Below are 27,768 nucleotides of genomic sequence, written 5' to 3'. Positions count from 1 at the left end.
GTACCAAACCAGGCTTTAAAATTAGAGTCCGTTGCAGCAGCAAATAAGTCATGACTGTCTCATTTTGGCTCCTCATAAAGTTGTCCATCTTTATCCTTTCACTGAGAAAAGAAGACAATGAGAAAAAATATGTACCATCTGGCCCGCATAGACAACAAATAAGCTTAGATTTTTCTAAATCAGTTTATTTGAAAGGGGACAATGCAATTTCATAAAACACATGAAGTACACATGGTTAAAAAAAAATCCAGAATTAGCCAGAAGGCTAGTTTTCATCCGTAGTCCCCTGGCCATGATGTAAAAAAGCAGTAAAATACATCTACAAGACAATATAATACAGGATACATAATCAAAGACTTACTATACTATTAAGAGAGAATAAAACCACAAATCATTTGATCATAACAAAAAAACAAATTTCATAACATACTTGTCTTTTAGTGTTGGCAGCTATAGGTGTTAACTAGCCACATTTTCCATTTTCTTTGTGAAGGCCATGTATGTTGTAAGCAGTTTAACCTCCTCAGGTACTGAGTTCCACTCACCAGTGCTCCTCACTGACCAGGCTGACTTACTGAAAGTGCTCCTGCGCAGAGGAATGAGACAGTCAACTCTGACAGAGCCTCGAGTGACACGCTCAGAGCTGTTTCTTTGGCTGATGAACTCAGCCAGAGGAGGTGGAGCCAAGTCATGCAGTACTTTATAAATCAAATTTAAATCCGCAAATATGTGAAGACTTTCCAGTTTAAAATACTGTATTTTTTTTAAAATTACACAGTGATGATAGTGCCTTGGTTTTTTATCCATCACTTTAATTACTTGTTTGTACAAAACTTCCAATGGTTTTTTTTTTGCATTCTGACCAGCCTGGGACCAACTGGTTATGCAATAGTTAAAGTGACTAAGAATCATTGAATATAAGTAAATTTTTGCGGCTTCAGTTGACATTTCATTTCGAATTGCACGAAAATTTGCGAGGTTTAATTTGATATTTTTACACAATTTGTCAATATGGGCCTTAAAGGAAAGCTGTGAATCTATTATTAACCCAAGATATTTGTATTGGCTGACAATTTGCATTTTTTCTCCATTAACAAGTATGTCGGGGTCAGGTGATACTCTATTTGTTTTAGTGAAATACATGCCTACAGTTTTAGAAACGTTTAGCTGTAGACAGCACTCCTGCAACCAAGTTGTGACACAGGACATTGTATTAGTGAGTTTAGCAGCAACAGTATCTTTGGAGCGACCATGAACAAAGAAAACCGTGTCGTCTGCATACATTACGCACTCTGCTTCAGAACAAACAGTGGGCAAATATTTGATATAAAGACTAAATAAAAGGGGGCCTAATATTGATCCCTGAGGGACTCCAGAGGTTAGCCTAAGAGACTCTGATCTGCAGTTGTTAACTGATACAGATTGTGTTCGGTCATGCAGATATGATTCAATCCGGCTCACAGCTTTGCAAGAGAAGTTAAATTTTGAGAGCTTGGTAAGAAGAACAGAGTGATTTACTGTATCGAAAGCTTTCCTGAGGTCCAAGAACACCGCCCCTACAACTCCACCCTTGTCGAGAGAAGATTTTATTTTCTCAATGAAGAGGCATGTCGCCATTTCAGTGGAATGCTTGGATCTGAAACCAAACTGCATGGCGTGGAGAGAGGGGGAGTTTAAATAATGGACAATCTGCTATGACACCCATTTTTCTGCAACTTTGATTATGAGGATGGTCTCATCTTTGAGTATTAGGATGGTCTGCAACTTTGAGTATTAGGATGGTCTGGCAAGATGAGAATTAGGATGGTCTCATCGTGCACATCTAGGTTGTATAAGGGCCAAACTTACTACACTGGATCGGGACTTCCAGGGGTACGAAGTTGTGTTGGCACAGATGAACAAAGGCAGACACTAATCGACAAGGGGCTGCAGAGGAGCTTGACACGCATATCAAGGAGAACTGACCAGGATCCACCTGATGATACAGACACACACAAGACATTTGAATGACAGAATTTATTACCGTACTCTCAAAAAGTTAGGGATGTTCGGCTTTCGGGTGAAATTATAAGAGGAACCTTAAATGCACCATTTCCTTTCCAGCTAATGTTAATTTGGACCTTGTCTAAACTTTTGGATGCACATCTAACTGCAATGTTTTAGTATTTATTGCATATCTTGCGGGAAAGAAAATCACAACAGGAGTTTGAGACATGAAAATGTCCAATTATGTTCTTTATAGAGCGTATTACAGCATTTTAACATTGTGTAGTTTGCATCTTTGTGTCGTAAACAAAGATATGTTCAACGGTTAATTCCCATGCCCATTGTCTTATATGACTATTATACAATTTACAGTCCTCAGGTTGACAGCGTTACAAATTAAAGCTCATTTTAATTTAGTAGTGTTCTGTATATTTTGACTACGCTCTAAATCCACTCAAAATCAGATAGAAGTCAGGGTGGTTGTCTGGTGGCCACTTATCCCAACACGAAGAGCTCTGAATGCAGTAAAAAAAAAAAAAAAAACAATAATAACATTTTTTTTAATATAAGTTTCACAAAAATGTATTATAACCTAAGTAGTTTGATAGTGCTTTACAAAATAGCTCTTCATATTGATTCCTCAGGGATTAACCTCATCATACCCCCAACCACCCATCCCCCTTCCGTACTCACCACCCTAAAACAGGAACTCAGAGGAGAATCAGGAGAGGAGAACAGAAAGTCACATGTCATTGCCCTCATGGCTACAAGTTCTGTTTTAGCTGTTGGTTTTGCACACTCTGAGTTCATCTAGGTACAGAAACAATGAATAGTACATATTAATGAATATGCCGATCGCAGCCACAGGATAATTTTCAACTGTAAAATGATCAATTCTGTACCAATAAAAGCAAGACTTACTTGCCAGCTGTCGAATAACTCCTTCATATTTTTGGCTTGGGAACCATCACGCAAAGGTGAGTCATTTCCTGCTTCATTGTCATTGGTGCCCAACAGACCAGTTGACGTGCCTGTGTGCACAAAAATACACACATACTTAATATTTTATTGAGCTAAGGCACATACAGTATTTTACATGAGATAAATCTCACGGCACACCACCAAACAAAAATGTCAGAAAGGACATACACATTGTCTGATTTTTATAAAATGTATTAGCAAATTATGGTGGAAAATAAGTATTTGGTCAATAACAAAGGTTAATCTCAATACTTTGTTATATACCCTTTGTTGGCAAAGCTCAAATGTTTTCTGTAAGTCTTCAAGGTTTTCACACACTGTTGTTGGTATTTTGACCCTTTCCTCCATGCAGATCTCCTCGAGAGCAATGATGTTTTGGGGCTGTCGCTGGGCAACTCCCTCCAAAGATTTTCTATGGGGTTGAGATCTGGAGAATGGCTAGACCACTCCAGGACCTTCAAATGCTTTTTACGAAGCCACTCCTTCGTTGCCCGGGCAGTGTGTTTTGGATCATCGTCATGCTGAACGACCCAGCCACGTTTCATCTTCAATGCCCTTGCTGATGGACGGAGGTTTTCACTCATAATCTCACGATACATGGCCACATTCATTCTTTACATGGATGAGACGTCCTGGTCCCTTTGCAGAAAAACAGCACCAAAGCATAATGTTTCCACCCCCGTGCTTCAAAGTAGGTATGGCGTTCTTTGGATGTAACTCAGCATTCTTTCTCCTCCAAACACGACAAGTTGAGTTTTTACCAAAAAGTTCTATTTTGGTTTCATCTGACCATATGACATTCTCCCAATCCTCTTCTGGATCATCCAAATGCTCACTAGCAAACTTCAGATGGTCCTGGACATGTACTGGCTGAAGCAGGGGGACACGTCTGGCACTGCAGGATTTGAGTACCTGGCGCCGTAGTGTGTTACTGATAGTAGTATTTGTTATTGTTGTTGGTCCCAGCTCTCTGCACGTCATTCACTCGGTCCCCTCATGAGGTTCTGGGATTTTTTCTCACCATTCTTGTGATCATTTTGACCCCACGGGGTGAGATCTTGCGTGGAGCCCCAGATCAAGGTCGATGATCAGTGGTCTTATATGTCTTCCATTTTCTAATAATTGCTCCCTCAGTTGATTTCTTCACACCAAGCTGCTTACCTATGGTAGATCCAGTCTTCCCAGCCTGGTGCAGGTCTACAATTTTGTTTCTGGTGTCCTTTGACAGCTCTTTGGTCTTGGCCATAGTGGAGTTTGGAGTGTGACTGTTTGAGGTTGTGGACAGGTGTCTTTTATACGATAACGAGTTCAAACAGGTGCCATTAATACAGGTAATGAGGGGAGGACAGTGGGGCCTCTCAAAGAAGAAGTTACAGGTCTGTGAGAGCCAGAAATGTTGCTTGTTTGTAGGTAACTTATTTTACTGAGGAATTTACCAATTCATTAAAAATCAGACAACGTGATTTTCTGGATTTTCTCATTTTGTCTCATAGGTGAGGTATACCTATGATGAAAATTTCAGGCTTCGCATCTTTTTAAGTGGGAGAACTTGCACAATTGGTGGCTGACTAAATACTTTTTTGCCCCACTGTAAATAGATGACCGAAGATGCATTATTTGTAGTAAGTAACCAAGCAATTAAGTGAGATTTGAAAATAACACTGACTACAGTGCTTTGAATCACTGTGAAACAACACAAGCTGTTCTATTTGAAAATACACAGGCCTCTATAAATGTTGGTGTTCCTATCATTTCCTTTATTGGTCTTAAATTCTCCTACCGTGCAACCACCCGTCGAGAGTCAAGCTGCACACTTCAAGCCTCAGGTCACATGAGACCGACACACCATCATGATTGGACACCTGCACAATGTGTGATCCCCTTTGGACAGTGACACCGCCGTCACTCTGCCATGTGTGTGTCATACTGTTGTTGCATCGAACCTTTACCTGTGACACAGACAACTCTTACAACTCTCCATTGGAGAATACTGCGACTTTTGCCACCTGGAAGAACATAACATCAGGGCGACGTGTCCAATACCTGCCCATTGCGCTGAATGCTGACAGTGCTGTTATTCATTCTCAGCAGGAGAAGGTTGTGTGGGTGTGAATTGAGAAGAAGTGTGAATGAGGGGTCAGCACTGGTGTCTTGGGCCAGAAGAAGTGGGCACGAGCCCGGCAGCTCATAAAGGCGGCCATCGAACGTGACTACAAACTGATCTGCCACCAGCAGAGCTTGGTCTGTTGGACGGAAACAAAATAAAAATATCAACATTGTTAATTAAGGAGAAGAGCTCATTATAATGACAAAACAAGTGTTTCTTACGATTAAACGGGCCGTCCATGATCTTCCTCTTGAGCCGATAAAGTTCCGCGGTGGGTCTAATGGAGGTGAGGCTTTGTAGCGGCTTAAGGAGCCACTCTTCTAAAAGGATCCCCACCAGACCAGCCTCTGCCACACGGGTCCAGCGCAAGGGGGGCAGTGACATTGACACAGCCACAGAACACTCACTGGATAAACAAAGTAACTCAAATCCATAACTAGCGAACACATTTCTTACAGTGCTGAAAACTACATGCTATACCATGACAAAAACTTATGTTCCTTAAGCAATAGTTTTAACTTGTGGTATTCAAGAGTCATGCACCTTTCTGCTCACATACAGTATGTCTCAGATGCATTTTCAGTACCTCGGGGAATATTTATAGAGTGAGGCCAGTTGTTTCCTGAGTCCGGAAAAAGCCACTGCCAACTTATTTTCTACCCAGTGGTACGTGTGCTGGCCTGCCTAATAAATGCAAAACATAACTGTTTATCAACATATACTGTAAATTCAATGTGCAGTCACTGCAAATGAAAAAATCCTAGAGAATGCAATTTCTGTAGAAATTGCGCGCGAATGCTGAAGATGCTGTTGAATTAATTGAATAGGTGAAATGTAGAATGTGAGACTTTAAATTGGAATGGTTTGAATCGTGCAAGTAATGTGGAAGGAGGAGGTAAAAAATATTTCGCAATTTGGAATTTTATTGTGAACTTTGGGAACTGGGGGAATGTTATAGATAGTTCCATATACGTTGTTGACTGAGATGAACAGTTTGAAGTTGAAATGGTTTGAATCAGTTGAAAATGGGAAGGAGGAGGTCAATTTGTAAAACGTCCATCTTCATTAATATTGGCATGGAAAATGTGGAATAAACAAACGTGGGAATTTGGGGAATGTGAAAAATTGTTATTAAGTTGTCCTGAATGAGCTGAACATGGTGTGAATTGGTTGAACAAGTGGTGAAAATATGAAAGGATGAGCCAAGTTTGGCCAACACGTCTTCATTCATTTCAACAGGATTATTTTCCTGGGAAATTTGTATTTATGGGAAAATTTTGAATTTTGGGAATGTGCAAATTACCACAGTTCCCAGGTTCTCCTAAGTGAGGTGAATATTTTGAAGTTGGAATGGGTTGAATCGGTGGAGAAATGAGGAAGATGTAACACTTCAGCATTCAAAAAACACAAACAAATAATGGCAATTATTCATTAATTAATTAGTGAGAGCGAATTTGGGTTGCTTACAAAATCCATAGCACGTTTGAGTGTAACCATGCTTCCTTGAGCTAGTGGCCTTAGCTGGGGACTCTCCAGCAGAGCAGGGGAGGCCTGCAGTACTTTGTCAGCCCACAAAACAACAGCCTCCATCCACACAGTCTCCAGCCGCTGGCCTTTTACATCCTGGTACACGCCTGCAAGAGTGGCCAGGGGCCCTGTGGATGGAGCACACACTCAATAACTGATCTTGGATGGATGGATGAAAATGTGAGCAGCATTAGGTGCCGATATGATCCCTACAAATAGCTGCTTGAGCATTTATTCAACATCCTTGATAATGGCTTAAGGTACATGTCCTAGTACACTCTGTCCACACTAGTAGCAACAATTCGGCACACTAGTAGGGTATCAAATACATTCTCAACTAGATTTCCATAAGGCCAACTCGCTCATCCAATCACATTCAGGCACTCGCTCATCCAATCACATTCAGACACTTTCACCGCCTCACAGACAGTCGTAATTTATTTAACTCTCACTCCAAATCATGAAACACAACTACAGGGTCACTACTGCATTCTTGCTAGAGTTCTATACATTCCGACTGTCTGTGTGCCAGTGAAGGTGTGTGAGTGTGATTTGTGATTGGATGAGTGAGTCAGAGGTGAATGCCTTTGTGGGATGAACGATTGAGTGAAACGCGAGCTGTATGTTTTGTTTTTGGAGTAATTACGGCAGACATTTACTGCTCATTTTCACAATTAAGACGTTATTGATCGACCACCGCTCGTTTTCATTTCATTTTCGAAGCAAACAATACAAGATATTCTTCTCTTTGTTTTAGGAGGACCTTTGGTGAATATGCTGACAGCTAGCGTGAGAATTTAGTCTGTTCGTCAGCCAGCATTAGCAGATGCCTCTCCAGATGGGCATTCATAGCACTTTTATATTTGAAGATAGACTTGCGATGTGACTGTGCTCCCAGTCTCATTTTTAGTAAAATATTTCCACAGGCTTGAGGAACGCTGCTCGTTGGCTATGTGTGCGGACTGACCAGATGTTGATTACAGTGAGGCCCCTGTGTTGTTAATGCCAAAACACGTGTGATTGGTGATTAATCGACTTCAAGGTATAATCGCCATTGCGCAGTGGTAAAGTTCAACAAATTCATTTAACTCCCAGTAGATACTATCTGTATATGACTCTTGGCAGTCATAACACAAAAAATGTGCTGGCATTAGCTGGTTGGGTTACTTACTCCTCAGCTCCAGCTGTCCCAGCAGCAATGTATGCTGTAAAAGGCTGAGACGTTGAGGCAAGCTGGTGGTGACAATGTGTCGGAGGGAGCTGCTGTACCACAAAGCCAACAAACTCTTGCCTCTGTGTCCCAAAAGAGACTCTGCTTGCTGGGCAAAAAGCAGAGGTATGGCACTCAGATCTTGGAGCAACTTGGTGTCTCTGGACTGGAGAGAGAGAAAGCTGCTTGTAAAATGCTATTTGGCTAAATAACAATATACAGTAATTGGCATTTTAAGCAGTAAGGGCAACATAAAATTAGGGAATTAAAAAATATGCCAATTTTCAATTTACTACTTTACCGTGCCAATAAATTCTCATAAGATATTTTCAAAATCACATCACAACATTATTAGCTGGCGGGTCACCTGTTGTCTGAATTCAGCCAAGAGATTTTTCATTGTCTTGATTCTCTCCAAGAGTTTGTTTCTGATTTGAGAGCTCACAGCTTGTATCCGTACCTTAAAAAGTAAATACAAAATATGTAGAAATATATTTATTTTTATTTCTACATATTTTTTTAAAAGTATATTTCTACTACTCACAAGGAGATAGGGATATTGACTAAAAGTTACAGATATTGGGTTTCTGGGTGAACGTGAAATGTACTATAACCTTCACAGGTTAACTCAATCTGGCCTTCTCTAAACGTTTCATCGTCCATCTGTTCAATATTTCAGTACTCTTTGTTTATACAACTTCCTGTTCTCTGACAAGTAGCTAAATGGCAAAATTCACAATATGTGTTTGGTTGGTTAAAATTTCCAAGGACATCCAATTCTTTGTCTTTCTGTGACTCTTCCAGTTTCTTTCTTGCTACCCGCTGATGACACTGTAAATTCAGCGGCCACTTTCCTCTGGGAACATCCTGTCTTGAAGCCTCACAATGAAGTGTCACCAGCGGTTTTCAACGGAAATACAGAGCGACTGTCACAGAAAAGCATAGAAGTGGAGGGCCTTGGAATAAAATGTACATTCAAAAGTTTAGAGGTGAAATTAAGTTCACCTGTAAAGGTGCTTGTGCATTTTAGGTTCATCCTGAAATTTTGCCAGAAAGCACAATATCCATAACTTTTAGTGAGTGGTGTATACAGTATATTTCAATATGTAGAATTCAATGGTTGCTGAAATGCTGTAAACTGTCTGAAGCAGTGACACCTCTAATGCAATAAGACTCTCCACACAGCCTCTAGCTCTCAGTGTCAGCCTCTGATTGGCTGCTACCACGGACAGACTTCCCAAAGTTTCAGGTTGGCTGCTGCCATCTCCTTTTTGTACATCCAGGATGAAATTTTGACTTGGCCCCAAACATGCCACAACAGAAACATCCTCACTCAGGCCAGAACCTGCAAATAAACAGATTTAGACATACTGTATATCATTCTAACTAGACAATTAGGTTTCAGGCACGTTGAATGCGTCAGTCAAACTAAGCATCATTATCTGGTGAGTGTTGTGCTGATGATTCTATATATACCGTTTTTATAACCTGCAGTGGTCTGGAAACATCTTCCCTCCATTGTGCCATTCAACCACAGCTCTTCTCTGTGGTCCAGCCTAGCGCGTACAAGAAGACCAGACCCCTGGAGCCATGACAAAGTGCTGCCTCCGACCTCGACACTCCAGTTCCCTATCCTAGACTGAAAAAATATACAATATTTGTATGTTAATTATACCTTCACTGATTGGTTTCATGGTGGATTCCAGCCCACAGTATCCCTTAGTTGGGAGCAGGGACTTTGTGAAGTACTACACTTGGTCCTTTATCGCTTGGAATATTGTGTAAATCAACCCCTCCTGTAGTGTAATGTGTTAGCTTTTTTTATTTATTACACTCATAATCCTTCAAGGGGAAAATTCAACAATGATCAATGAACTTTATTATTTGCAGAAATAGAGGGGCCCCACATCAAATTCTGCTTATGAGGCTCGGGCTGGCTCTGCATTAAGGCCACTCCTTTCTGTACCTCAGCGAAAAGAGTCACATTGGAGCTCTGCGCAGTGGATGAGTTGGTCAGGGTGAGCGTGAGGCTGCAAAGGTTGGGTTGGCCCATTACTGACAGACGAGACTGCGTATTGAACAGCTCCTCTCCGGAGTGCAGCATGTGGCATCCTGACCACGACAGAGTCTGAAAGACAGAGAGACACACGGAAACAGTTGTGGATAGTGTGTACATTGTACAGTCCAGGTCGATTCTCTCCATGACAACGCTTGTAACTCTATGAAATGTGGAGGCACGGTGTACAACTGCCTCACAGTTCTGAGGATCCGGGTTTAAGTCTGGCCTCGCCTGTGTGGAGTTTACATGTTCTCCCTGTGTTTGTGTGTATATATATATATATATATATATATATATATATATATATAAATATATATATATATATGTATATATACTCTGTTACATCCGTGTGTCTGAATTAATACCTGCTCTATGCTCATTAGGACTGTTGTCATTTTGAATTTGTGTGTTTGGCTGCCTGACAAGTCGGGGCGCTGGAACGTTGCGCCCCACCTTGGTCCTATCAATTGCAATGAGGAGGAGGTACTGTCTATGTCAAACTATTAACAAGAGTCAGTGGATAAAGATTTGTGCGGAAATACATCACAAAATCAGACATCAGAGATTAACGAGAGACCTTTACTCATGATTAACTATATACTATTCATCCTGTTCATCTAAAAATACATATATTTTGAAATACTTTTATTTTAACATTTCATGTTGACTCAGCTTGGTGGTGGACTGGCGTTCTTTATAATGACACACCGATGTCAGTTTAGTTACCAGACAAGGAGTCATGTACTCACGGGCAATGGGGGGCAAAGGGCAAGCAAAACTGTGTACTCCAAGCGATCTCTGAGGTTGGTTTGGATTTTAGTTAAAACTGAATGTGAAGGACAGGGTGCAGGAGACACTTTGTCCAGGCCGATATTCACATGGAGGCTGTGCATTCCTCGTGCGCCTTTCTAAAGAAACACACAACATATTTAGATATGCAAGAAGCAGGAGAAATTAAATCTTCATTCAGTCAAGTGCAGCTGTGAGATTTTACTGTGTGTGTACCTGATACTTCATGCCTTGTTTAACACTCCTGTTGTCCCATCTTAGCTCAGCATTTTGTGAAAATAGGCTTCCTTCCTGGCTGACTGATACACAACCTTTGACAGGAGAGCCCAGTATCTACTTACACACAAAAAAACAACAACAAAAAACATACACATTAAAGATGGAACCTTGATTGACTTTGACACAATTTTTGCTTCCTTACATTTTGGGTTGACAACAGAGCACATGCCTGCTCACTGCTGGAGTTAAGGTGCCATCGTTTGTTGAGGCTAATGGAGATATTGACGGGCTTTCCACTGGACCAAGACAGATGGGTCTGAGTTGGGCAAAAATAGGGAAATAAGGATAGACTCATGAGGGCTTTCATTGTGTGCAGCAATCATGCTGTCTCATCAGAAAAAGGCTTAGATCTTTGAGTTTAGCTCATTAAAAAAATGGGAGCAAAAACAAAAGTTATATTTATATTTTTGTTCAGTGTATTTGTTTTGTACAACAGTGATTCCCAACCACGATACCCTGGCACATTAGTGTGCCTTGAGAGATTATCCAGTAAAATACCCAATTTCACTTAATTGGTCCAAAAAATAACAATTTACACACATACATATACATACTTACATTTTCTAGCCATTATTGAGCCAAAGCACATATTTTACATTAGAAAATCTCACAAAAGACTCAGTTAAAAAATACATAAATTCTATTTTATATGCTGAAATAAGGATGGGCTTGTCTCAATTTACTGATAAATTGACTTACTAATTTACTTATTCTGTTGAATGAATGGCAACAGGTAGATTCCCGGGGTAATTATGCACCTTCTGCCTTTTAGTGGGAGAATGTTTAATTGTTCTGCCTGTCACTATTTTTCACTGGGATAACATGATTAAAAAAGATACTTCATTTGTTGTGAATAAAAATAATTTCGGACCAATTATGTGTCATTGGATCACATCAGTTGGGAATCACAAGTCAACAATACTTTTTTTTGCCTTCTCAATGTTTTTATCAAAATTAAAGCTGGAAATGGATGGATGGATAAAGATGTTCATTTTAAACAGCATTTTACACAAGTAACTTTCAATGTCTGAAAATGTATGATGTGGATATGAATGTGCACCAACACCTGCTGGATGCTGCGCTGCTCTTTCTCGGAGCTGTGTGAGAGTGTGTGAAGAGAAAGTCGGCTAAGCGATGAGGAGAAGGGCTGGTTCAGCTCCAACTTGGTCTCATTCATCTCCTTCGATTGACTCCACGAGCTCAGAGCTCTAACCTTGAAATACATGCATAGTAGAAATGTGACTAAAAATCATCCCTTAATCAAATATATGACAGTCAGTGTCACTGTGTATGAACTCCAACCTGCTCCAGTCGACCATGTCTCATCCAGCCTAGTGAAACGCTGTCCAGACGGCCTCGGAAGGAGCGCTCTAGTGTCACCTCCAAACTGGTCAAACGGGGCCGGCAATTGATTTGAACTGCAGTCAATTACAGGACTGCATCATGAAAAGCGGTACACTGGTTGATCCAGAACAAGATTTTCTTTTTTTTTTTTTTTAAACACTGAAATCTGAAATTTCATAAAAGACAGAGAAAAGGGGGAAGATAGGGAAAACAATTGGCTGGGGACACTGTATGTACCACAAAGAATACAGCAGTGATTCCCAACCAGTTTGCACATTAGTAGTAAGAGATCAGGAGTTGTGTCGAGATAAATTATCCAATTTCACTTAATTGGACTGAAAATGATTAAGTATTTATGACTATGTCAAGTGGTGCCTTGAGATACAAGTTCAAATCAATCCATGCCCACACTTGTAACTCAAATCACTTGTATCTAAAATCATCTTTTCCCACTTAAATGAAGGAAAACACTATTTATCTGTTTCAATCCCCCCCCCCCCCCAAAAAAAAAAAAAAAACACACATGTTTGTAATGTGTTTTTAAATTAGAAAAATACCACTCTTAAATATTGCACTTTATAAAAACATAAGGTAATTACATAATGACATGGAATGGAAAGAAATTCAACAAACAAAATACATAACTTTTTTGCTTCAATTCATAGGAAATTGTGCTGTTCCTTCTGGTGTGTGCGTCTTGACCACTTGGGGCAGTATAATACAGACATAGAGACACACACAAAAAGGAGTTTCACAACTGACTCAGTAAACTGCTGTAATATTAGTCATTCTTTGCTGAGAATAAAGAATATATGCCTGTGAGCATGGCTGTTATGGGTCTACACGTGTTGCTCGACTACTTGTGTTCAAATATCGAGTGCTTATCTTATAGTTGTTACATGAAAAAAGTTCCTTATTGGCGAGGTTCCACAGAAAGGATGTGTAACAGTTACCTTTAAGCGTCTGATTCCCGCTCGCCAGTGATGGAGGTGCCGTGTAAAGACCCGACAAACTGAACTCCTGCTTTCCCCACAAGGCTGCGTGTTGCACTTGGTAACTCCAGTTCCTGGCTTCATACACAGTCTTCACTGCAACAATCCTCGGAAGCAGCTTCAACTACAGAACGCAGACAGCATTATGTTAATATATTAACATTACCTTGAATTTGTCCAAGAGTGATAGCTGGCATTCTGGTAAATGTGATATCATATTGGAACTATTGCCTTCTCTAGCTGTCACGCTTCATAAGCACGTACCACTCAGAACTACCAGGTGAAGCCACACTCTGTGGCCATCTAAGTGCACAACATGCTAGCAATACCTGAGGGTAGGAGTGTTTGAGCTCTATAGATTGTCTGCATCCGCTGTCAATCACTGCCAACTCCCCGAGTGTCCACAGCCGCCTCTTGCCGGACAACACCTCCAACAAACCTCCGACACTGGACTGAGATTGATTAAACTGGACAAAAGGAAAGAGATCATTTGTTCAGAGGAGTCGAGCCCGCCTTGGTCATTACCCAGCATGCCCAGCATACAACAAACCTGTGAGCGGAAATTGAGCTGTGATGGCAAGTAGATCTGCATCTTGGGAATGCTCTGGACCACCTTCACCAGCAGGTCCTTGCTGGACCAAACATCAACTATTATCTACTGCTGTGATTATCAACCATGCTGCGCTGCTGTGGCACATTAGTGCATGAAATGATCCATTTGGTCCAAAAATAATTATTTAATTGCTACAATGATGCATCTTTGTTCATCTATCTATGCCAGTGACGTATAGTGACATGCAGAAAAACTAAACTTATTTTCCACTTCATCGATATCATTGATATCCAGCTTAAGGTCCATATTACGCCGCTCAGGCCCATGTACGTATAGTTCACTCTTTGTGCTCACTACAGTAGTAACACAATTTAATGTACAAGCAGAACAACTCAATTGCCACACACGCAGCGAGTCTTGCGCTTGCACATCAAGATACGGCAGTTTTTACGCTGAAGTGTAGCTGTGCCGTCTACGAAAATGGAGCCCTTGGTCCTCACTAGTAGGTCAACTTTGGCATACTAGTAGTACAATTACATGCGACTTGTGAGCCTGTGCACTAGTTGAGATCTGCTAGTACTACTAGTGACATAAAATTCTACTCGTTAACATGTAGCGCTTCAACGGAAGTACTAGTGCACACAGGTGTCCACTAGTGCAGTTTTGCCTCAGTAGTAGCATGTAGTTGCCCTACTAGTTTGCCCAAATTGGTGTACTAGCATGTAAAAATGTGAAAGGCAGGAGTGAAAAATATGTCACTAGAAGGATACAGCCATTCGACTAGTGTGTTAAATTGTTTTGATAGTAAGGACAAAGAATATGCTAGTACATAAATCTTACGCTGGATATCAAGAATATCGAATCAGCACTCGTCTTGACTTCAAACACTGATCTAAAGCATGCGAGAGCAGATGTGTGATTAACCGAAGGTAAGGGCAACTTTTCAGAAGTCAAATATTTCCATGCCCACCTGTTGGGCAGATGATGTCCTTGGACGATGATCGCAAGGGAGGACATGAGTTCAGGGTTCACTGCCATGGAGCACTTCAGCTGTGAGCCAGAGATCCTTCCCCAGGCTTCAACCTAAAAGAATAAACACAAAGATGGTTGGCAAGCTACAAAGAGTTGTCTGATTCCATCGGTTTTGTGTTTATAATGGTTTCTTTACTTGAAAGGCAGGACTGGAGTCTCCATCTTTGGTGTGTTTGAAAGTAATTCTGGCCTCTTTGGACACTTCCTGTAACCCCCAGCCGGCAACATCTGCAACCAATCGAACCCTCCAGTCTTGATTATGAGCATATACTGAAATGCTCCTCATAGAACCTGCAGAGAAGTTAACAAAATTGTAAAAATGGGCGATAACAACTGTGACTTATTCAATGGAGATGTAATGAATAACAAATACTAATAATTTAATACTACAGTACTTAGAGGCATATATTGTTTAACCTCTGCGAAGGACGACTAATATTACCGTGGCTTACTGAGTTGTGACTGTTTCCTACGTCTCCATGTATATCTTTATGTCTGTATTATTCTGTGCCCCAGTGGCCAAAGCACGCACACTAACAGAAGCAGCACAGTGATCGTTGAATTTGAAGAACAAAATGTGGAAACATTTTTGGAAATTTACATAATTTCTGTAACTTTTGATGAAGTACAACATTTTAGAAGCTACTTTTTATTAAAAAACATTACAAAAATGTGTTGTTGTACTAGAAGAGATTAATGACATTTATGGCATTTCAATAGGGAAAGATGATTTGAGATACAAGGGGTTTGAGTTACGAGCGTGGTCATGGAATGAATTAAACTCTTATTTCTCTAAAAACTCTTATAGGCACCACTGCAGTGTATGTATGTTTGGAATGATTTTGAGTTTGCTTCCTTGGGTGGTCTTTAGTTTTCTGTATCAAACACCCATACTTTAACAACATTTGATTTGAAACATATTTATGATTACAGCGACATATTAAACACATACTGTAATACAACACACTTTAAGAATAAAAAGCAGTTATCATTATGTGACATAAAACTATCTCTCTATTCAGCACAATAAGGTTCAATTTATTTTGTTTTTTTATTGTGTATATAAGGATGACAGACAAATAGATGAACATTTGTGAATATGACTGTGGGTGTGTGTGGATGTACATAGATAGGTGAAGGGAGTGACAGTACATATCGGAAAGGAAAATAATTAAAAACGTAACAATATTAGGGATGATAATAAAAAAAAAAAAATAAATAAATAAAAAAAAACAGAAAACAAACAAAAACAAAACAACGTTTCAATTGCAAATAAATATGTAATCAAACAATGCAATAGGATTAATAATAAACTAATTAATTTGGGTTTTGGGCCAGTGCCCCTCGATTCGTTTGATTTCAACTGTTAAAACAATCTGACCTTTAAACTGCGCAGTCACTGCAGTGTTGAGACTGAACCATTTCCATGTTTGATTTGAAGGTGAGGGAGAGTAGGAAAGAAGTACAGCCAGATGTCCATCAACCCAGCTCACATTCACACCCGAGTCGAGCTGCTTGTGCCCGTCTACCGTAAACTGAGCCCTGGACTGAAGCTGGGATGACATCCCTTGAGTGGAACATAAGCCCTGCAAGACAAACGCAAGTATAAAAATCAATAAATTAATGCATAACATTTATTTGGCACAATAAAAAAAAAAAAAAAAAAAACTTATTTCAACTTTATAAGCAGCGGTGCATTTATCCTAAATAATACGTCAACTCACATACCACACAATTAAATTCTAAACAATACAGTGAGGTCCAATCCAAGAGCTGAATCAGTCAATCAACCTTTACAAATCTACAATGACGATGCTCAGTTTTATCATCCTGAAAGCCGTTTGAAATATCTTGGTTACTTTATTTACATACACACGCTGAACGATATCTAAGGCAGATTTTTGGGGATCTCATTAGATTACAGTGAAACCCATGTTTATCGCAGCCGATATGTTACAGACCCACCCATAACTGGTGAAAATCAGCAATTTAGAGAGTGTCATGTAAACATTTTCTTCATAGTTTTACGCCTCCCACACACACGCTTTAAACACATTTGAACTTGTTAAAACATACGAATTTATTAAAACACACTCATTAGTGCCTGTTCTCAATCTCTCGCTGTCAAGAAATGGGGGCCTAAATTATCCTCACCTAACCATATACAGTATTGTAATTCATCTAACAAGCATAATGCTAACATATAATGGAAAATGTCATATGCAGGCTAACAGAAGTTACGATAATTACAAACCTTCAAACAACTGCTACTGTTACAATACTGTAAAAGCCAATAAAAAAACATGTATTCCTCAGAAATCTGTGCTATAGTGGGAGTTCATTGTAGGCCTGTCTACCTAATGGCTGGCTGATGAGTGTGTTTTTCATAACGACACAACATTGTTTAGTTACATGGTTGTTTTTTTCTGTTATACTGTATATAATACTGCACCTCAATATTACGTGGTATTCCTCTTTGCTGTAGCCACGTGAAACTGTGCCACGTTATTGCTCTTATCTCTTTGGTCATGGGAAAACATTTAATATTTAGTCTCAGTCCTGCTTGCTGGTGTCCAAATCGAGAGTTTACAGAGAGGGTTTTCTCTTCAGAGGACAAAATCGCCACCTGCATACACAGTCAGCGCACAAGTTCTCAACTAAAATAGTAGTTTGTTTATCATAGTTGTTGATTGGCCAAATCTACCTGGATACTACTGTTTCCTGGGACGCCCATTTTATTCAGGTAGTTCATTGTATGTCTGAAATGGCTTTTCACAGTAACTGTCTGAAATGCTTTCTCCATGGTCATCTCTTGATTGAACTGTAATCCAGACAGGGCAATTTTGAGTTTAAAAGAGTACAGCCGAACATCCCACAACCTTCTTACCTTTTGGTTCTGTACACTGCAGCGTATCCTGTAATAATATGACTGATTGCCATAATTCCCGGAACTCAAAGACATTTCAGTATTTGTCGTGAGACCAAGCCTCTTTAACACGGGCATGGTGTGGTTGAAATTAAGTGATACTTCACTTTGTTCCTGAAAAACAAAACAACAATATTACTAAGTATCGCTGAAGATAGGACCGCTATGTGGATGTGTTTATTGGGTGAATACTGAACAGCACTTGCGTCATTTGAGTCATTTTGTCAAATGAGTCATTTCCAACTGTTCACTTCATTGAGGAAATCTAGGGAACTACTTTTCACATTCCCCAAATTCCCACGTTTCATTATTCCATATTTTCCATGACAACAATTCCCAAATTAATGCAGGCATTTTACATATTGACCTCCTCCTTCCACTTTTCTCTACTGATTCAAACCATTCCAACTTCCACCTGCCCAGCTAAATCAGGGCATATACAAAGCTTTTATAACATTTCTAATATTCCTACAGTTTCACAATACATTTGCATTTGCAGGTTTGTGTTATTCTGCACCCAAAAAAGTGTTATTATTATTATTATTAAGCCAATTTTCAGCATTCTACACCTTCCACATTTCTCTAGATTCAAATCATTCCAACTTTAAAATATTCAACTCATTTAGGACATCCTGGGAACTACTTTCCACATTCCCCAAATAACTACTTTTTCCACAATTCCACATTTGAGGGAAAATAATCCAATTGAAATGAATGGGTTCATGTTGTCCAAATCAAACTCATCCTTTTCCATATTTTACAACCTATTCAACCAATTCAAACCATTCCAACTTCAAACTCTTTTTAGACATTTTACATATTGACCTCCTCCTTCCACATTTCACGACCGATTCAAACCCATTCGTACTTCAAACTGTTCACTTCATTAAGGACATGTACTGAGCTATTATAACATTCCATAAATTCCCACATTTCTGCAATAAAATTACCAAATTAACACATTCACTGCCATTGACGGCTTTAGAAGTCAAATATCCATGTTAACTGGGAAGGCTGGCAGTGAATCTAAGATTCATAATATTAATATTTTACATATTTACCTCTGCCTTTCACAAGTTCTCGAATGATTCAAACCAATTGAACTTCATACAGTTCAGCTCATTCATGACTGAAACTGAACTATTAGCCACACTGCCAAAATGTACATTTTCACAACAAAATTTTAAAAAGACTTAAAATATTTACCTCTTTCTTCCAGATTCAATAATTCTACAGCATTTCAGTTCAGCTTCAGCTGTTCATCTTTCACACACAATTTCTACACAAAACGCATTCTCAAGTGTGATTTTCAAACCTTGGTTTTCTTAAGACCAACGGAAGAATGTAACTCTGCATTGTCAATTGCCAAGGTGAGTTGAGATTCAGCAAGAGTTGGGGTCACAACCAAGGACCCAAAGGCATGCATCATATCTGGACTGCCCCAATCCTAGAAAGCACAAATATGAAGTAAGCATGTGAGAAATTCAATCAAACAGCAAACAAATGTGTTGAGTGATATCTACATACAATACCTGAATTACACTGCAGTTGTTGTGATACACAAGTGACCCCTCCAGGCCAGAACGTGACATCACAAATCCTCTGGCTCTCACAGCACATTCATCAAATAGAACAAGGGCCTCTGTGGCATATTGTTGTTTCCCAAGTTTGCCAATTACTATAATTTTGCTGTGTTCAGGGAAATTTCCGAGAGCAGTAAGCTTGTGCCTGAGCTCACCCTCTACACGTAACTCTGGCCATGACTGTGCCACCAGCTGCAGGAAACTCCTTTTACCATCCAAATTTGCATCTACCACGGCTGCCCATGTACCTTCACTCTCCTGCCAGACTGATCCATTCAATTGGCCCTGAGAATAAACAGCAACGATAACAACGATAATAATAACATCTTTGGAGACACAGACATGACAAGGGGGAAATAAATTTCAACAAATCTTACCTGACAGTCTCCAGCTTTTATGAACAGAGCCCCAGTCTTCTCAGCACCTCCTGGAGCAGTGGCCTCAACGTTGATCATCTGAGGAATGCCGCGGCTGCGCAACCCTGTGAAAGTGTGTGTAAGGGTTGCAGAGAGATGTGGGGAGCTGCAGCACTCCCGTAGCTCAAAACTGAGGTACTGGTTGTCTGCCTTTACAGAATAGTTGATCACACGCTTGCATGTGAACCCTGACAAAGACCCCTTAAGAACCATAGTCACAGGAATGAATGTTCCCTGTGGAAGAGGAAAAATGATAAGAAACATGTTTGTGGCTTGCTTGCTTTGCATAGTTGTCACATTTATTTACATACAGGTAGACCAGGGGCTCTCAAGAGGGCTGAAGAACCTCTTACCAGAGAACTTTTTCCAAGGACCCATTCATAATCCTAACGCCAATTAAACATAACTACCTTGTCTACCCCTAAATGCCAGAGGAATTTAAAAATTGCCTATTTTCTGGAAAAGAGTCATGACATCATGATGAATTCATATTTCTCAGAGGAAAAAAGCAGTAATTTACAAGAATAAAATTTATTTTCTCAAGAAAAAAAGTTGCAATCTTTACAAGAATAAAGACACATTTTTTCCTAAATAAAGTCACTATATATATATATATATATATATATACCAAAGTTTAACAAGCGACGAAAGTCACATTTTAACGAGTGAATTTCAAAAACACTACTTTATTCACATAATATCGATCCATCCTCTCACAGTAACACCTACGGGCAATTTAGAGTTGTCAATTAACCTACCACGGATGTTTTTGGGATGTGCGATGAAACCGGAGTGCCCGGAGAAAACCCACGCAGGCACGGGGAGAATATGCAAACTCCACACAGGCGGGGCCGGGGATTGAACCCCGCTCTAACCAGTCATCCACCGTGCCGCCTATTCACATAATATTACGACTTTTATTCTGGAAAAGACACCTTTATTCTCAAAAAACATATCGCACTATAGTCTGGATAAAAATAAAATTTTTGTTCTCAAAGAAAATTACGGAGGCGTATTGCTGCCACACCAAAAAAAAAAAAAAAAAAGGGTTCACTATCTCATTATAACATGAAACGTATCATGTTATAACGTGATAGTGAGCCTTTTTTGTTGTTGTTGTTTTTGGTGTGGCAGCAATACGCTTCCGTATGATATAACATTATAATTTATTGTAAATTATTTTTAGGACCCCAAAGCTATGGCTCGCTGACTCAATGGTGTCCTCGGATCCCAGTTTGTGAACCCCTGATGTAGACAATAGACACGCACAAGGCACAACATTTAGGTTCAGCTGAACAATTAAATAAGAAACAACCTAAATTTTCTGTTTTAATTGTCATTGTCATTTTTTTCGTATTCTAAATTGTTATTTAACAATAGGTTTACTGTAGTGTTTGCAGTTTAGTGTTGAAGAACTGGGCTGCGTCACACTCAGTGGTTTGTCATTTTTATATTGTGCATGTGTCAAACAAAAAGCTTAATAATGTTGTACGCTGTTTCTTACCTGTAAGACAGGGCAATAGTGGGCCACATTTACACTACAAGAAAATCCCTTCCTCTCTGCTTCTGAAGATTCTGTCTTATCCAAATGGCCATTGAAGTGACAGTTTCCAATCTCCAGACCAACATTCACAACAGGCAGGTGTGTAGCTGAGACAGTAAGGACCAGCGCTGCATTAGAAGGAAACCCCAGTGCATGTATTGCCTCTATAGAGTGCTGGACTGATGCATTCAAACTAAGACTAGGCTGAAAGGTAAGAAACAGCATCATGCTGCCTTTCTGTTCATTTGGAGCCAGGAGATCAATGCTGAGATTTGTAGAGCAGCCAGATTGGTTGACGGTGATGTTCATTGATGTCTGCGAGGGTAGGAGAGTCTATACAGCAAAAAGTAGTAGAAGAGTAAAGTTAGGAACAGGATAGATTTGCATTATTTGCTTTGTAACATGACAATATCATTAACTGAATTAAACCAAGGTAATGTTAAATCACATTGAGAACATGGCTATTAGCAAAATCCAAATCTGCAAATCAGCGTAGACATTCAAGGCTATTTATTGTTTGAATTAGCAATGTAATAGGACATATAGTACATGAGCCAAAAAGAAAAAAAAAATAAAAAAATGGTCAAGACACGTAATAAGTTGCTTATGTGGGTTCAAACAAAACTTTTGATCTTCAATGAAGACCCAGATGTACAGTACATACATGTACCTGGATATTAAAAGTGATCTCTCGTGTCATATTCGCCTTTTGCTGTCAAACCCAAATGATTTAATTCAACCGCAAAAATAAAGGAATTGGTTTACTGTTGCAATATGGTTGGAGAGGAGTGTACAGTATATCACTTCTACTCAAATGGAAAGCAGTGAGGCATCTCCACTGTGAAAATGTCTCTGCTGCTTTCCCTCAGCTGGGAAACAAGATTTCTGACATGCATCTTGTTTCCTGTCTAACCTTCAGAAAGAGACATCGCTGATGAACAAAAACATTCCAGTGGCTCCTCCTGTCCTCTCCTCTCCTTTGTTGATTCAGCAGAAGTATGGAACACTCATCACTTTCTAGCTGAAACTGGGCTTGACCAGCTGTGAACATCACACCCACGGTGAGTACCCTTGGTACACCATGAGACACATTTTGGTGAAGCGTCATCCAGAGCGAGGGGGAGGACTCAAAGGCCACGGTAGTGTCTGATTGAGCAGAGTTGGTTTGGACAGAGAGTTGAGCACTACCAGTGAGAGCGTTGTGATGGAGCTGACCAGAACCTTGAATGTCCAATGTGTTTGGGAGGATGGCGAGGAGGGAGGCCCATTGGTGCTGGAAGGTCCAGCTCACTTCAACCTTCCGGTCCTTCAGTAGTCCAGAAAAGACACAACAGATGGAGTCCTGTTGGTTTTGGAACCCAAGAGCAGCTTTCAGTCCATCTTTCACTGCTCGTCCATGTGCCACGAAAGATTTCTTCTGCAGTACACCCCCCTTAAATTTTCTAATCTGCTCCCAGACTAACCTCCCCTTCCCTTTGCATTGCAGAGACACCAGCAGACTGGAGTTGACTGAATCCCACGATGTCTTGACATCTCCCCAGATGTGACACCAGGTTTCCGACCTCATGCGACCAGTCATCTCAGCCTTGTGTAGTGTATTTTGACCCACATAAGCAAGTTGTCCATGCCAGCCATACAGCCCACCCTTCTCCACTCTCAGTCCCAAATTCAAGTCGGTTGTCCACAGGCCAACCACCAATCCGATCCCCAAGGCCCACCTCAGAGGCCCAGGCCGGAGGAGCAGCCTGAGGCCAGATTTCGTTGGCACCCTATAATAACTCAGCAGTATCGCAGAAGAATGTGTGAGCGTAGCTTTGAGCTCCCCCTGACCGTTAGGACTCAAACAGCCTTTAGCTTCTGCACTGAGGCTCAGGTGTGCGAGTGACAGACCATAGCAGAGCCTGTGATGGGGTCTATGAGAGCGAAATGCTCGTACCTCCACTGGGCAACCTGCCACGTCTCCGTAGCACTGTGCAGATAGACGGTCTGCAGCCATGTCCCCTGTGCAGTTCATCTGTGAAAACAAAACCCCCTGTTGTCCGACTTTGTTGCTCAAAGCAGAAACTAGAACAAAAAATAACATTGTAGGATAACACGTTACAGATGACAGCCATAGTGTAACTTTACAACACAGGTGTTAAACTCAAGCCCAGATCATTTTAGGTAGCTCCTGTGAAATCATGGCACAATTTTCCCTTGATGTCTATTTAAAACTAGCCATAAAAATAATGATGACCAAATGTTGGACAACTATTTAATAAGATGGGGGGTTATTAAGGAACATACTGTATTAGGTAAGACAAAACAAATATGACCGCCACACACCTACTCTCTAAACAAACATAGTGCAGCTCAGCTTCTGGCTAGCAGATGTCCATACAAACTCAATTTCCAGCGACATGTAAAGAGCCTCCTTCAACCGCAGCAGATGGAGCCTAAGCAATAACAAATGCCAGAACAGTTCGGCTTTCGGCTTGGTCCCAAGAAATTATATTGAAGTTAATTGAGAAGATGCATTTCGACTTTGCTGCGTTGTCACCATTGTGTGCCATCTTTGTGCCAAAGAACTATGTTGAAGTAAATTGAGGAGACTTAGCGAGACGAAGGTAATGCTTTGCCGCCATTGTGTGGCATCCCGGTGCCAAGGAACTGTGTTGAAGTGAGTTAAGGAGTTTCATTTTGAAAGAAAGTAGTGCTTTGAGGCTTTTTTGTGGCATCTTGGTGTCAAGAAACTATGTTGAAGTGAATTGAGGAGCTTTATGTAAACAAAAGTAGTGCTTTTCTGCCATTTTGTGGCATATTGGTACCAATAAACTAGTTGTATGTTGAATTGAGTTGAGGAGTTTCATCTATAAAAAGATGCTGAGATAATTTTGTGGCATTTTAGTGCCAAGAAACTATGTTGCAGTGAATATTGGAGCTTCATTTGGACAAAAGTAGTGTTTTCCCCCCATCTTTTGGCACCTATTGGAAATTCTAGAACTTATGGGGGTTTTCAATTATTCACAGATTTTGACCATTCGCGAAGCGCGGGAGTGGGGTCGGAGGCAGACATTGTATAACTGTTCTTATAGCATCATCATTCACTACCTTTGCATCTGTCTGTTGCCATAATGTCCTAAAAAGACAAATAATTGATGTGGCACTTTCTTAAAAAGAAAAGATTGAAGATGTTGATGTTTTGCATTCCCCCCCCCCCCACCCCCCCCCACCCCTTACTATACTGTACCCAATGTCAACCCAGCTGTGAACTTAAAACCAAGGTACATACAATCAACTGTGATTGTTGCCATATCGTTACACCCCGAGTGATTTTACATTTATGTGGTTTCACACTTACAGGTATACAATAGAACCTTTATTCTTCTGACACCAGAGGGAGACATAAATTTGTCTTTGCCAGGGCTCATACATTAAAAAGAGACCAAGACAACAACAGTACACAAGAAGAATAGGTACATCTCAACAAATTAACATAAATACAATAAAAATAAAATAAACCTTAACCATTGATACTTAAACTATATAACCATAATTACAATGTGGCCCGTGATGAAAACAAGTTTGACACCCCTGCTGTAAAACATCCATTCCATCCATCCATTCCCAACACCACTTTTCCTGCTCAGGGTCGTGGGCCGCTAGAGCCTATCCCAGGCGACTTTGGGCGAAAGGCCAACTACACCCTGAACTGGTCGCCAGTCAGTCGCAGACACGGACAACCAGTCGCTCTCACGTTCACACCATCACTTGAGTGGGAACTGAACCCACGCTGCCTGCACCATTGTCAGGCGAATGTACCACTACACCACACTATGAAACAAATCATCTTATTTATAGCCCATTCTTACTGTTTTTTGTTATTTCAGGGTACAAAACAAGACATGCTTTAAAAAATGCAAAAGCGTGTACAACCGGTAAAACAGACCTGCAACATGACAGGTATGATCCCCTGTAGCAGCTTTATCTGTTGCTGGAGAGATGCTCTGAATACAGCAGTGTTGTTTTTTGATCCAAGAACTAAAAGGGCATCAATCATTTTCTTTTCTTCTGTGTGAAAGACCAGCCCTGTGTCCAACCCAGTGCTATTTATCTGTTAGGAGGTGGGGGGAAACCATGAGACTAGCACAATGAAATGAATATTCCTATGTGATATTGAAATTCATTACAAACACCTGGCAATGTGCTGTGGCTTGCATGGAGCTTGATATTCCTCTTTTCTGAAGAGCTTTGACTCTGTGCTGCAATCTTGAGAGGATTTCCCATCGTGGAACAAGCTGGTTTGTCCTGCTGCCATTGAACTCAGCTTTTAAATGTTCAGGTCCAGCCTGCAGTTCTGCTAAGGCTGACAATCCACTTTCATCCTGGTCCCAACTCACCTGGACACTACTACTAGTAGGTAGACCTGATCACACAACAAGAATGTCTTGGTTTAAATTGCCATTTAACACCTCACAATGTTATGACAATGGGAAAAATAATTTTGGAAAATAGAATACAGTACTGCCTTGAGATACGAGTCCCCCAACTTACAAGTTTTTCGAGATATGAGTTGTCATTCGGCCGATTTCTCGCTTTGACATGCAAGCAAAAATTTGAGATGCAGTTGCTATATGATGGCGGTAAACTCAACTCACTTAAGAACAACCAAAAATTTGGCAGAGAATAAACACCCATCCATTTTCTGTACCACTTATCCTCACTAGGGTCACTGACGTGCTGGAGCCTCTCTCTACCTTCTCTATCGACCTTTGGGTAAGAGGCAGCTATGGGGAGAACATGCAAACGTCACACAGGTGGGGCCGGGATTTGAACCCTTGTCCTCAGAACGCTGAGGCAGATGTGCTAACCAGTCGCTCACCGTGCCACTAGATAGTAAACAATTGTATTAAAAAAAAGAAGCTTCAAACTGTTTATTGCCACTCATTGAAGTTTACTGTCAAACTGAAAATAAAACAAAGAGAATTACACGTGTATTTAAAACAACCACATAGCTTTGATTTAAATAAGTCTGTTTAGCTTAATGCTAAAAAAACGATACAAAATGCCATAGATGGATTAACGAATAGCATCGATGTCGCAGTGTTATAACTCTTTAAGTGAAAAATGATTTGTGACATAAGTGTTTTGAATTTTGAGCAGGCCATGGAACAAATTAAACTCAGATCTCAAGGCCCCACTGTATGGGTAAGTATAAGTTGTAAAACCACAGTAAGTAGGCGAAGCTTAATTAATTAAGTTACTGATTACCTGTAGCATTTAGTTGGTGGGATGAGTGAGATAGCTGGATGTAGACCTCACCCGTCCCTTTTTTTCCCAGTTGCCTACTCACGTTGACGCAGAAATTCTCAGCCCCCAACAGAACACACATCCAGCTACGGGTGAAAGACACTTTCGTTTCCAACATGTCATAAAGTTCTTCCTTTTCCTCCTGATGCCTGAGATCCACGCTGAAAAAGGTCTCCTCCACTCTAACTCTTACTTGTCCTAGAATCATTTTAAGAATATTCAAGAATCAATCAAGAATTTTCAAGACATGTTTTCCGAGAATCATTCTACCTTGAGTAATGGTGTCAGACAGTCCCAATATGCCATCTAATCCCACGATGCAGGGCAGAATAGCGAGGTTAGCCATGGAATGCCTCATCTTCCCTGACACTGCAAGCTGTAGACCACTGCTGTTCTTAAGAGACCCTTTCATCTGAGCCAACAGCGTGTTACGTCCCTCTCTATAGGAACCATGCAGAGATACACTAGAAGGGCAGAAGTGAAGCAGAAAACAGAGATATCCAGGTAGCAATATTTGACTGTTGCTGATACGTTGGAGGGGGGGGGGGGGGAGATGGCAATTCATACCTGTGTCGGGACACGTTGGCAGCCATTTTTACATACAAGTCCGTGAGCCCATGCAGCAAACTCTGGGATAAATTCACCCTCAGTAGCATAGTTTTGTCTTCCTGAAGGTGGGAGTGGGAGATCTGGGCATCCAGCTTCAGCCTGTCCTTCCCATCAGCCTTCACACGAACTGAGCTACTTCCTCTACCAACCAGTGCGGACATGTCAGCAGTGGCTTTTGCCTTAACATGAAAATAGCAATATCAGGAGAGTATGCCTTGGCCAAAACATTGAGTAAACATGTCACATCTCCCAATCATACGTGGGAAAATGTGTTATTGTCCGATGAATACAAGGTTGAACACTTTGGCCATAATTCCAAAAAGAACATTAGACGCAAACACAACACTGCTCATCACCAAAAGAACACCATACTTACAGTGACGCATGATTGGGGCAGCATCATGATTTGGGGCTATTTTTCTTCAGCTGGAATTGGGGGTTTTGTCAAGGTGGAGGCAACTATGAACAATTCGGGAATTAATAACAGTTTGTAATAGCAGTCATCAGCATAAGGCTTGGGAGAGCTTGCAGCGTGTTAAAAAT

The 27,768-nt window shown here is 40.5% G+C and overlaps 1 protein-coding gene across 3 annotated transcripts; it reads right to left on the bottom strand.

Annotated features, from left to right (window-relative positions):
* Positions 1 to 26: 26 nt before the first annotated feature.
* On the bottom strand, positions 27 to 27,445 carry LOC133412122 (uncharacterized). Of its 3 annotated transcripts, none has more exons than XR_009769736.1 (39): positions 27,184 to 27,445; positions 26,887 to 27,080; positions 26,578 to 26,814; positions 25,503 to 25,732; positions 25,256 to 25,420; positions 23,264 to 23,341; positions 21,289 to 21,660; positions 19,746 to 20,018; positions 19,318 to 19,653; positions 19,101 to 19,232; positions 17,747 to 17,899; positions 17,564 to 17,680; positions 17,312 to 17,485; positions 16,241 to 16,445; positions 14,996 to 15,150; positions 14,798 to 14,910; positions 13,825 to 13,906; positions 13,604 to 13,741; positions 13,236 to 13,398; positions 12,241 to 12,356; positions 12,005 to 12,151; positions 11,081 to 11,194; positions 10,876 to 10,992; positions 10,620 to 10,778; positions 9,778 to 9,939; positions 9,288 to 9,450; positions 8,969 to 9,156; positions 8,179 to 8,271; positions 7,773 to 7,977; positions 6,542 to 6,729; positions 5,661 to 5,758; positions 5,296 to 5,480; positions 5,011 to 5,210; positions 4,748 to 4,916; positions 2,908 to 3,017; positions 2,680 to 2,796; positions 1,849 to 1,975; positions 431 to 586; positions 27 to 101 (listed from the first exon to the last, which is right to left on the bottom strand). XR_009769736.1 is itself a non-coding variant. In XM_061695201.1 (39 exons), exons 1-39 carry the CDS (start codon positions 27,384 to 27,386, stop codon positions 555 to 557), a joined length of 6,114 nt encoding a protein of 2,037 aa, XP_061551185.1. In that variant the 5' UTR covers positions 27,387 to 27,445; the 3' UTR covers positions 201 to 554. The 3 variants fall into 3 exon arrangements, 2 of the variants coding, with proteins under 2 accessions (XP_061551185.1, XP_061551184.1); XM_061695201.1 differs by lacking the exon at positions 27 to 101 and having other exon boundaries at positions 201 to 586; positions 19,318 to 19,427; positions 19,524 to 19,653; XM_061695200.1 differs by lacking the exon at positions 27 to 101 and having other exon boundaries at positions 201 to 586.
* Between the last annotated feature and the right edge of the window lie 323 nt (positions 27,446 to 27,768).

Source organism: Phycodurus eques, chromosome 13 (genome assembly GCF_024500275.1).
Source record: "Phycodurus eques isolate BA_2022a chromosome 13, UOR_Pequ_1.1, whole genome shotgun sequence".
Taxonomy (NCBI): domain Eukaryota; kingdom Metazoa; phylum Chordata; class Actinopteri; order Syngnathiformes; family Syngnathidae; genus Phycodurus; species Phycodurus eques.
Note: the sequence above shows the minus strand (reverse complement) of the source record. Positions and strands in the feature narration are given on the sequence as shown.

Excerpts from the sequence above, each read along its gene's own strand:
- LOC133412122 (XM_061695200.1), bottom strand. The coding sequence starts at position 27,386 with ATGTCCGCACTGGTTGGTAGAGGAAGTAGCTCAGTTCGTGTGAAGGCT. Across the intron at positions 25,421-25,502 it reads AAGCCACAGCACATTGCCAG|ATAAATAGCACTGGGTTGGA; the intron begins GTGTTTGTAATG and ends ACCTCCTAACAG. Across the intron at positions 1,976-2,679 it reads TGAGTTCCTGTTTTAGGGTG|GTGGATCCTGGTCAGTTCTC; the intron begins GTGAGTACGGAA and ends CTGTATCATCAG.